The 12,546-nt window shown below is 37.3% G+C and overlaps 1 protein-coding gene across 14 annotated transcripts in view; it reads right to left on the bottom strand.

Annotated features, from left to right (window-relative positions):
- The window catches only part of SULF2 (sulfatase 2), a 160,871-nt gene that overhangs the window by 38,861 nt on the left and 109,464 nt on the right, over window positions 1-12,546 (bottom strand). For all 14 annotated transcript variants that reach the window (XM_083802192.1, XM_083802194.1, XM_083802185.1 and 11 more), the window contains 2 exons: window positions 6,203-6,354; window positions 2,568-2,737 (listed from right to left, as the gene is read on the bottom strand). In XM_083802192.1, the coding sequence (XP_083658318.1) occupies window positions 2,568-2,737; window positions 6,203-6,354 (322 nt within the window). The remainder of the gene's footprint in view (window positions 1-2,567; window positions 2,738-6,202; window positions 6,355-12,546) is intronic.

Raw genomic sequence — 12,546 nt, 5'->3', positions numbered from 1 at the left:
TAACCCTCTTAACACTTAACAGATTTGTCTGTCTTATGGGAAAAATACACAAACGTAACATTCCTAGAAGTTGGTTAAGATAACTCCTTCAAATGCACTCAGAAGATAAGTCCAAGTCTGATTGCATTTGACCTTGGAAAAAATGGGTGGTAAAGTGTACCCTCTACAGAAATAATATTTCCGACGACTGTTAAACTGCCCAGCTGTTGCATTATCTGCAGCTATTTGTATAGATGATAATAAAAGGAAAACCGGCCAAGTAGCCCACAGATTTGCTATGCTGAATGCTGGTGGATAAGGATAATTTTCAAGTAAGACTGTAGGTACACACAAAAAGGAACTCTGCAAAACAAGAAGGACAGACACTGCAGTATAGGGTAGAATATTCATACCAGCTAGTACATGTAATAATAGAAGCACAACACACTCTGATTGTCAGTCTATGCTAAAATCCTTAGCGTTAACTTCCTATTAGCAATGCTACACAATACAGTATGTATGACAACCAGCATAAGCATTACAGTTGCATCTGCACTTTGCTTTGTGGATACAGCTTAAGAATCCGCATGCAGACTTTGTCAATGCTGCCGCAAGTCGAGGTACAAAGACTTGCTACATGGTGTATTGCCTTCTGATTCCAGGGCTGGGCAAAGACTTCGTTCAGGATATTGCTTCAGGGCAATTCATAACAAGTGTTCTACTTGTGTCCTGATCCTTCCCTATCATATCCACAAGATAACAGAACAGTGAGAACTACACACACTGTCATTGACAGACCTATCTGTCACTGAGCAATTCCCTGGGATGCGGGGACAGGAGAAAGAATAGAAACCAGAGGACTAATGTGTATATACAGTAAGGGAATGATGCATGTTCTGCATTTTTTAATTTAATCTTAAAACCAGGCCAGTGAACATCTTTACAGATTATTTTTATGTAATGATATGAAAAGTGTTTGGAATAAGACTGGCAGTTTCTTTGCACAGGAAGTATATAAAATCCTATTTTATGTTCATATCTAGAATAAACCCAAAACCCACAGTTCCTTAATCTACTAAATTATTTCTTTACAAACAAAACATATTTCTGCAAAGTGTTATTTCCTGCATAATTATCATCGCAAGAAAAAGCACCTGCAATTAAAAATAGTTTTGTATAACTATTTTATAATGAGGAAGATAAACCCCATTTGTGTGAAAATAGAAGTTACATCATAAGCAAAAGAAAAATAGATGCAGTTTATATTTTTCATTGTTAGCCTTCCTCAAATCCTTCTACTCTTTTTCATTCAACCACCATAAGTAAACTGCTCCAGAATGTTGTTTGACAGAAGATTATAATCTCTGAGATACAAATGCCTACCAGAACTTCTGCTAAGACCCATGTCAATACTGAGTATAAGCAATAGCAGAAGTTACTCATTTGGCATCTCTGTAACTTTAATTTCAGAGAAAATAAATGAGCATAAGAAGGCAAACAAACATGAAATACTACATTGCTGAGATCTAGGACACAGATTGTCTTTGTCAGCACAGCACAGAACAAAGAAATACAATTCTAAGTTACACGACACCTAGACAACAGAACAAGGGAAGCTTTTTTTCCTCTCAGACCCTATTTTAAATGAAGTGAAAAAGCTCAAATGGATTTCACTGGACTTTGGATTTGTCTGAGCAGCTTTGGGTACCAATTATTACTTCAATCTGTTAGCAGTCCCTTCACAAATCCAAAATAATATAGAATTCCCCTTAAAAAAGGATACAAAGGAAGAAAGTTACAAGTGTTGAGCATCAATGAAGACATAAAGATAGTAATTAGAAAAATACTGAATATTTTCCATTGTGACAAAGGGTAATATGGGTGAATCATTTGATTTATCAGCATAAGATGAGACGCCTGTAGTAGAGAATTACAGGCCTGTACCTGCAAACCGTCTCTGTAGCTATAAACAAGAACCATCTTATCATGGTGTTGCACTGGAGCTTATTAAAATATTAACTTGGTAACTAGATGATACTGACTTGGGGACCTTAGCTGTTTTCAAAACTTTGTACTGCATCATTTACAGATATACCAGCTCATTCAGAAACGGCCAGTCTAATCTGATGCTGCAGGCCTCTTTTTCCTCTCTTTCCATATGGAAAATAGAATTAATAAGTAACACATACTATGTGATTTTTGGTAATACCTATGAAATAATATGTCTGTGTCTATCGACAGGGAGACAGGGTTTCTTCCACCGAAGAGACTACAACTCAAGAACCAGACTTCGATTCTTCTTCTAAAAATAAAACAGTGCTTCACTTCCCAAATAGGCTATAACAATGTCCAATGGTTTCAACATGAAACTTTCTGTTTATCTGTGAGCTACATTCCTGAGTTCTAGATGCAGTAGCCACCTGTACTAGTGCAAAGAGGTACAAAAAAACCTTCAAACTCTTCCTATATATTTGTGACACAGTCATGCCCAGAGTATTGTAAAACAAATACTGTTCCCCCAGAGGTACCCAGGATTTTATACACCTGAACCTGAACACCTGAAATAACAGGATTTTCACTTTCCTTACATGTGTTGCGAAGCATTAGGAAAAAGATGTGAATACTGAGGAGCTGAATCTTCGGGGCCATGAGGAGCAGCATGGCTTATAACCATCAATACAGGCCTGTGAGGATACATCTTCTTTGAGATTCTGAAGAATGTAATACTGTCATTGGTTATCAGATCAGTTAGATAATCCTGCAAGTAGAAGGAAAAGTATAATGAGATACTTAAAAAATAATTTCAAGTTGGGGGTGTGATGGGAACAGGAGGTCTTAGATATCATAAGAAACAGGAAAAAGAAAGCCACTTAGCTCAGAAAGGGAAAAGGAGGGAGTAAATTATAGATGTTAAAACTTCAAAACCTAAAATCAAATATTTACCTCTTCACTGTCTAGAAATATGAAAAGCAACAGTTTCGTCTCAGAAATGAATGACATTAAAGATCAATTAGGACTCTTTCTTCTCATAGTGTATAACTGAATTATGCAGATCACAATACCAACTACAATGACCAGGTATTAACAAGGAAAAAAAAAAAAAGAAAATTAGAGGTTAATTTATTTGCTTTTTGGTGTTGAAATCTTCAAGGTGTGTAGTCCAACCCTACACCATAAAAGTGCTTTGAAAATTCAAATGGATTGATACTCATTTTTCTTCTCCTCCCTCTGAACCAGAAGTCACTAAAGCTAGAAGATGCTGGACTGAATGGACCCAAAATTTCATTCTATATTACAGGCATAATGACACTCTGATAAAGATATACCTCTATCAAATTAATCACTGATAACTTAGAAGAGTCCCTTTGGAAGATAAGGACTTCTTTCTATTTTCCAAGAAGTATCATATACATCTTCTGATATATGCTCAAGCTATATGGATTGAAGACAGTATTCGCATAATGACAAGCCATGTTCCCCCCTGGGCTGGCTGTGTCATGGGAAATGTTGCAAATATAAATACCCGTCAAACATGATTAGGATAAGAAAGACACTTCTTAAAAAAAAAAAAAAGTTATCTTGTCACAGCTGAACATAAAATTGGACATAATGACTGCTTCTTGCCAAGTGAACAAGGTGCAGTACGTACTGCACTGCACCTCCTTTTACATACAGATTTTTGTCCATGGTTTGGACACTTGCTGCTCTCTACCACTGCCAGTGTCCATGACATGAGAAGACAGCTTCTGAGTAATCAATTTTTTTCACTGACTGTATTTACTTTCCCCCACTTATTTCCTGTGCATCCCAGAACCAGGCTAGCAAAGTCTCCATTATAGATTTATAACTGGTCCCAACACGAGGCGCATCTGTCATGAAACTGCCATGATTTTGCCTACTATTGATATATTTTCATCATGAAAGCAGGTATAATTAGGTATAAATCCAAAGTTAACTGAAGAAACTCCATGCATTAGCATTTGCAGTGGAAGGGAAGATATACAGTAAACAAGACCAAAGAAAATCTGACTTCTGAACGTAAGTCTCAGTAACTGACCATACTCTCAAAAAAGCACTGACACATATCTAAAATGTGCCTGTTCTTTAAGCTGGCTGGTCACTTTCTCAAGTATGTAACTCATCTTTGACTTAGACATTAAGAGAGAATAGTCTTCAAATTCTATTTTGAAGATGAAGATCTTCACCTGGTCAAAACACGATTCAAACTTAATTTTGCAAACACAAGTGCTTACCAGGCCAAAGACCAAACAGAAACGCTTCCTTCAACTGGTTTATTTTTTTTAAAGCTCCAGATTGTGGAGACTGTAGAAGATTCCGAGAATGCAAACAAAACTAAAAATTCAACTTAAAAAGTTGAAAGAAATTGAAAAAGAAAAAAATGGAGTAGAATACTTCCTGTTAGAGAATCTGAAAGATTTTGCAAAGATTTGATTTTCAGAGGATAAATGCTTAGCAATTGCTTTGGAGGACAGAATCAGTCATTTATTTTGTGTGTTTTTTTTCAGTTTTCCACTGGCACATAATTAGCATTAATTATGTCAAGTACATAGGGCTAAAATACAATCTGATTATACTGTATGTTACTGGAAAAGTAGGTTTCCAGCAACAAAAATGGTAGGAAGAATAGAGAAGCAGTCTTGTATTCCAGCTTGTGTTTGTTCATTTGAACTCCAGCGTTAACATCAACACATACTGTTGCTCTGCACACTATCTGTTTATTATCATAGCTGTGTATTAGGCAAGAATATGAAGATTATAAAAACATTTACATTTTCATCAGACTTCTTTTTTTTTCTTTTATTAACAAACTCAGTAAGAAAAACGGAACCAACTGAAAACCTAAACATTTTCAAGTATTGCATATACAAAATAGAACTGAGACTCTTGGAACGTAAAGCTCCTTGTTGACTTTTTATAACAATGGGGAACACTGCCCTATGAAATCACTTGCCTGACATTGCTCCATTTAAGGTAAATTTCCATTATAATGTTCTTGGTAGCACGGCTGTAAAGATTAGCTCTCTGATTCTTCATAGATCAGAAGGGAAATAAAAGACAAATAATTCTGTACATCAGTTGTCCCTTACTCCTAGCAACTGGTAATAGAAAAGGAAACCATAGAAACCTGTCAAGTTTTATCTTTCAGCACAAACTGCATTCTATTAAAAATGGCAAATGAATAAGGGGAAGAAGGAAATCACATAGACATCAACCTTTTCAAGAAAAAAAACTGTGAACACATCACTAATGAAACAAAAAAGAGGAAGGCAGGATTTGTGCTCAACAGGAGAAAGTGAATTCAATTTCTGTTAAGCAAATACACCTTATAAATCTGTATCACTCCTCAGCAAGTCAACTTTTGAAGTTACACACTATTTAAACTATATCCATTTACTGATTAACTCATTTACATTTATATTCCAGAAAAGCCGATTTCTTTGGAAAATTAACATTTTCATCTGAAATAAACATACTCTTGTATGCAAACAGGTAACTGTTTGATCTGCAACGAGTGCTAGATGGAGGGGTGACACAGGATGACATTATATTTCACAATAATTATCAAGTATTTTAGTAAGTTTGGCCACAGTACAATATCCTTGGAAGTATATTAGGAACATACACACCTCTAACAATACATCAAGATATACATTTAATAATTAAATTCTGCCTTCATTCAGACAGTGAAGTCAGAATTAACATAAGATATACCAAGATACTATGAATTCTCCTCATCTGGCTGTGAAACAAGTTCCTTTAACACAAAAAGATGGGTCTAGCTGGAGGGAACTGGATTCTTATCTCATTTACGCTTGTGCAACTCCACTGAAATCAGTTCTATACCAGGGGAGTAGATGACAATCGGATTTAGCACACCATAATTATAGTACAAAGACGAAAAATAGTTGTCATGCAGCATTTAAATCCGTTTTCACATCTGCAGCTCATAACACACATTAACAGTCTCAGGATGTTTTGTTTGTTTCTATTTCTGCTAACAATGTTTTCAGTAACATGACCCACATGGAATGGAAGATAACAGAAAGTCCAAACACGGAGCCTACTGCATTGTAGCTAATGTAACACAGAGCAGCTTTAAAGTATGAAGAGAATTCTTTAATTAGACTGAAACCATAAATCATAGCTTTCTTGCAGTCACACTCAAATATTAAAGAAATAGAAATAAATCGGTAAGACCTACCCTGGAGTAGTCAAATCCATGTTTCTCCTTCACTCCATTTCTACAGAGTGTGTAGTTGTAAAATCGAGAATTTTTAAGTAATCCAACCCATTCTTTCCAGCCAGGAGGCACATAGGAACCATTGTATTCATTAAGGTACTTTCCAAAGAAAGCTAGGGGTAGAGAAAGCAGAAGTGCAGTAAGAAGATACAACAAACACCTCAAAGATACTGTTTTTAACTATATTCTTTCATATCTGTCTCATCTGACTGAAACATTTTCTTCATCCAGACACACATAAGGTAATAGATAAGTTACGATTTTGCCTTTGTTTCTTTATTTCAGAGCTCCATAACACGTATCTTTTGATTTACAACCTGAGTACATGAGACACACTGCACTACAATTACCACATTTTATTTAGGGGCTGATACATTCAGACTTAGATGAACAAAACAGAAAATGCTTAAAATAGTATCAGTTGCCACATTATCTCATCCTACTCTGAATCACCCAATTTAGCTACATTTTTCATTTCAGTTACACCCACTTATGCCATCTCCACTTCTGGAACAATCAGAAGCGCTGAGGTCACCAACAGGAGGCTGGCTTAGGAGAAATGAAGACAAATGGGGACTGTAAAGATAATGAGATTTTAAACTTGCTGTATAGAGGAAATGAAACAGCAGAATAAGTGCAAGGATTCCAACACAGTGTAGACGTTTGAATGATCCTCCCACAAGAGCTATGTATATGCTAGCCTTGCTGAACTGTAAACTGCAAGTGTACAGATACTAATTATTTTCCATAAAATGGTTAAGAAAAACAGAAATTGTTAGAATTATATAAGAACACATTTTCTAAAGGATATGATGTATCCAGTGACACTTCCATGCTATTCCAGAAAAAAATCAAAATTAGCAGTACATTTTTTTCAGTATTACTTCATGTTATATCATCACTATGCAACTGCAGGATAAATTACACCCCATTCCTCCAGCTAATTTTTTTAAAGCTTAGAGGGAAAATTCTGCTCTCACACCTGTGGATTGCAAAGCAATTCAGGACCTGAGTTTTTCATGTCAGAACTCACATCTCAATTTCTGAAGGGTCTGGCAATCCAAGTTAGCACTATCGCAGCGACCAGCACAAAGATCTTTACATTTGTTCCACTTGACATTACAAATATTTTTAATCCAGAAGCACGTAGTGCTGCAGCACCTCATGCTGACAATCTACCAGCAAACATCTGTGCTTCTGTAAGGACAACAGAGTACCTGAGATTCTGATCTTAACCTCAGATTAAAGCTCCTCGCAAAGTCGAGGGGATAGGAGCACACAATTCTCAGCTCCCAGATTCTTATAGATTTTTTTTTTTAAGTTTGCAGCCCACAGCATCTGATACTGTGCCTTCTTGTACTTATATACATGCAGGGAGCAAGGCTGTGGAAAGCACAGAATTGGTGTTCAGTCACTGTAAAAAGGGCCTTGAGTGAAGTCAAGGACCTGTGTCTATTTGTAGTAGGCTGAATCTGTCTGAAAGATACACACAATGAGAACAGTGGAAACCATGATATATGGTACATGAGAGAGCTCTGTATCACTACCAGATAGTGATTTTCTTTTCTATAAAGATAGGAAACATGACCTAAGCAATATTATAATACATAATAATACAATACAATGGAATACAGGGAGTAAGTATGCTGTGCACTGAATGGCCATGAGACCCAGCTCGAAGTGCCTAGGTAGAATTCAAAATCATGTTTTGAATCATCTCCCCAAACAAATTTAAATGCATTCAATTAATGTTTTAGGTGAGCCACAAGAAAGGGAATGTTTGAGAACTTTCAAAGTGTTTGAAAGAGATAGAGGTGTTGACAAAATTAGGATCTGTATCACAGAAGATGTGAAGGGCACATGTATTGAGACACAATTAATAAGATCCTTGAATTTCGAAGTATTCTAATCCTACGTATTTTGCAAAAGCAGGTAAGGTGTTGCGTTATTTTACAGATGAGCCACTTACAAAGGGGTTAACTGAGAAGCATGCTGCAGAGAAGAATTCCTGTTTCACTGTCCTGAACTACCTCCTAATGTCTTCTTTAACCAAGCTAAGTAAACCTGAAGCAACAAACAAAGCAGTAGCTACCCCACTGTAGATAAAAGCTATTGCATTACTCAGGGACTGTATTTGTACAGTATATACTTTTGGCTTTATGAATTATTTCTTATTTTTAAAGAATAAAAGGCAACTCATAGCGATTGTGGGGAATTAAACAATGCAGATGAACATTTTTTCTTGCCTTGGTAACAAGGAGTAAAGGATTGAAACACTGGCCACTGTCTGCATCAGCAGGTATGCACAAGGCAGTCCAAAGTCTCTTGTCCCCCAAGCAACCTATTATCATCCAAACAGATACATTTGGCATTTTTGCTCACAGAAAGCAATCAGTTCCTAAAATGTATGGCTGAAGAATTCAGGAAAGAGGCATTCTGTAGAGAATTACTTCATTGTTATTCTGCAGAGGCATTAAAGGCAAGTCTGGCGGAAGCTTCCTCCAGCACCTTTCGCATAACCTCCATTGTACATTCAGGATGTCTTTATACTCCTTCATGGAAGTCAAGTGCTTTAAATAATTTTCTCTGCTGTTTCCAATCTTCCATTGCACATCTTTTTCCCCTCCTCCCTCCATCTGAGCCTTTCAAACACTTGTTACTCAAAAACTGTTAATCACTTCTCTGTACTACAAAATACTGGGTTACAAAAAAGCTCTCCTGATGCTGGTGAAGGATTTTGATTTTGGATTGTAAAGATTCTCTCTAACATTTTTTCCCCTCATCAGATTAGTTCACCGCCAGAGACATCTGCTCAATAGCGTACACATGCCTTTGGTACATCCAATTGCAAACCGCTCCAAGATTTCATTAACAAACATCCTCAGAGACTGCTGTTTGATATGCTCAGCCATGTTCCTCTATCCAGTCTAGGAAAGGATCATTAAAAAACACCCAAGCAACCGTTTTTAATAAATGCATCAAGAATGTGATCTCCCTTCGCATTCACTACCATACAACACAGTTTCTCCTCAGACCCCATGGAACAGGATACAACAGAAGTGAGTCCTTTGTACACTATTACCATTTCCTCAAGGGTTCATAACCTTTCAAAGTTCATTTCTCAGAGTCTCACCCTTCGATGATAAGCACCTGGAAAATTCTTTAGTATACAGTAGATCTTTTTTCACAAGAGGTTTTGTTTTGTTTTATAAACTCTTCCTGTAAGGAAGAGAATCACACATGCAAGAATTTGCCCCATGCTATCAATTAACACGAAGGTCTGCTCTGAATGAAATGCCACTGCAGGTATACCAGGGCCACAGCTCACTGCTTAGAAAGCACAGCTAACGTATTGCCAAATGTAGTATAAAAGCATAATTGAAAGACCAGACATCTTGGTCTCAAAAATGCTCCCAAAGGCACCAGTTACCACCACTGGAAATGCTCAGGCTAGTTTTACCATCCACCCTAAGCTACCAAACTCTGCAAGTTTATTTAAAAAACAAACAAAAAAACCCCCACAAAAACCAAACAACAACCAAAAAAAAAACCAACAAAAAACATTCTGCTACTTTTTTTAATACCTACCTAAAAACACTTAACAAGACTTAAATACCTCTACAAAGGATATTCATAAAACTTTGCATTACACTGAAAATTAAGACATTTCATCCTACTGATGCATCAATAAAACAGTGCAGGGCATCATTTGTCTCTTTTCATTCCATACAGAATGCCCAATGTTGGCAATCAGAACAGAACTTTTTTGGCTCCCACACTAGAAAGGGGAATGCAGCACAAGTCAACAGAGATTCTCCAGTGCAGAACTGCCAGAAGATCAGAATTAGACACAGAATTTCAGGCTTTCACTCAGTTTCCTCAGTTTGGCAGTTCAGGTCTGATTCTGACCCTAGTCAGCCTTCTGTTACGCACCGTTCCGTTACCCACTGGCCAAGATCACTTCCCTGTTCCGCTAGGGACCTGTTTAACAATATGATCATGGTGTTCATGTGCTTTTAAAATAAGGTAAGAAGATGAAATCAAAAAAGGAATGTACAAAAGGCATACTGGTAATAGCTTCCCGACAGTGATACGTTACATTCTGTTAGGAAGCAGTGAAAACCAAAACTCTTGCAGTCCTTAAGGACGAGACAAGCTACACACTGGAAAGATACCCTCCAAGGAGCAATGCTAGCCTGGCCTCAGGAGGTCCTAATAAGCTCCTCACCTGTGAGGAGGTTATGGAGAAGAGAGAGCCAGGCTCTTCACAGTGGTGCATGGTAGGAGAAGTAACTGTGATAAATTGAAACAAGTGAGGTTCAGCCTGAATATAAAAAAAAAATGAGAGAACAGTCAAACATTGAAACAGGTTACTCAAAATGACCGTGCAGTTCCCATCCTCTGTGTTTTTCAAGACTAGGCTGGCTAAAGCACTCAGCAACATGGCCTGGCACAGGCTTTGGGTATGTGGTTGGACAACAGTGCTCCCTTCCAACCTGAACTATCCTGTCATCAGCTAGGTGACTTACTAGGCCGATCTTCAGTCAAATTTACTTCGTTCCAGGACTTTAGCATTTAGGAGGATATTTGTAAATGCTTGTGCTCTCATAATAAATCCTGAAGCTGAGAAAAAGTAAAATTAATCTTTTGTTACTCCTAGACTGTAAGCTCCGAATTTATATTACCCATCTGTCCTTCTGGGGTCTTCTCTTCATATCATCCATGCTACTTAGCTTGATCCAGTTATTAGTACCCCATTAAGCTGCACTTATCACTGTGACTGGGAAGTTAAACTCACATTTTAAGCCATTGACCCTTTACTTTTAAACATGAATACAGTACATTAAGTACTTCAAAGAAATACTTTAAGCACTGTTTTTCTGACAGCACATAGTTTAGCAGCCAGCCTTCCACATATTAACTAAGGTTTTGAGTTGTGAATCTTACAGTTACGTATAAGGATTTGTCTACGCCTCAAAAACCTTTTACCTCTGTATCTGCTACTAGTTTTTCCCAGCTCAAAGTTGAACAATTAGCTACAGTTGAACAATTCTTTAGTTTTGGATGGGAAGGGGTATTTCTGATCTTATTTTCGCTGTATATCTAGCAAAAATTATTTTCAGTACTTTTTGTCCTCTAAAAGACAATCAGAGGAAAGCGGATGAGAAAGCACTCTCAGCATGGCTAAGTACACATATAATGAGCAATAAGCCCAAAGGTCAATTCAACTCTGCCTTCACATCATGGCCAAATACACTCTTAAACTGACAACGTGTAATGCAATCAACCCAGTGAAATTAATGGATTTACAGCAGAAGAAAGATAGGGGTACTGAGATAAAATTCTGTAATTTACTATGAAATCTCATCCCATAGGAGAGATTTTTAGGAGACATCAGTTCTCATTAGGTATTAAAATAGCTGACTGTATCTTCCAAAAATGAGTAGCTCTTGATTATGATCATCATAATAGCTATAAGAACCATGTTGTACAGTGATTGGTAACCAGTGCAATTAGAATAGCCTGCAGACTTTCTTATTTTTCTAGGGGACTAGCACGATATCTAGCAGGACAAAGTGAATTCAGAGTAATCTTTGTGACACCTTTGTTCCTCTTCCTGAATTTGCATCGTACATTTTCAGTTGTGCCCAAGGATCAGTGCCAAGATCTATTTAATGAATCGGGAATTGGCAGAAGGGGAGCAGATGAAGCCAAGTAAAACAAAAGGTCTCAAACCAAATATTTTGAAACGGTCAATCAGGAACCAAATAGAAGAATGCTGATAACAATCCAAGTCTTGCAAGTCTTTCTCAGGTGAACAAATTCCCCATGGAGTCACTTGGCCAAAGCTCCCTTTCATTAATTCCTATGGCACAGCTTACAAAAGTTTAAGCAGAACCAGAATTGTAAGGCATAAATATCTTTCTGAACAGTTATCTCACGCTCTCTGAAAGTTAAAGGAAAAAAAATCTAGAAATGGCAACGTTCAAATCATCAATCTTTACTGTAATTCAGCACAAGATGACTTAGTGTATCGCAACAGCGCCATTTCCTATAATAGGCAGTGCAAGAGAAGGGAGTTTGATGGCTACATGGTTCAGAGCGCTGCTCTGCCACACAGCTCACTATCGCTCGACAGTTTGCTCCCTCCTTGATGGCCAAGCCTAATCATTCAGATTTCAAAAATCTTTCCCAATGTCAAACCCACCACAACGATGAGACATTTTGTTGAAGATTTACCATTGGTATCACACCCTTCTTTCATGTTCCATACCCACAGATAATCCTAACCTTTAGTTTATCCT

The sequence above is a fragment of the Anser anser genome (assembly GCF_964211835.1).
Source record: "Anser anser genome assembly, chromosome: 16".
Lineage (NCBI taxonomy): Eukaryota > Metazoa > Chordata > Aves > Anseriformes > Anatidae > Anser > Anser anser.
This window is presented reverse-complemented; position numbering and strand designations above follow the sequence as displayed.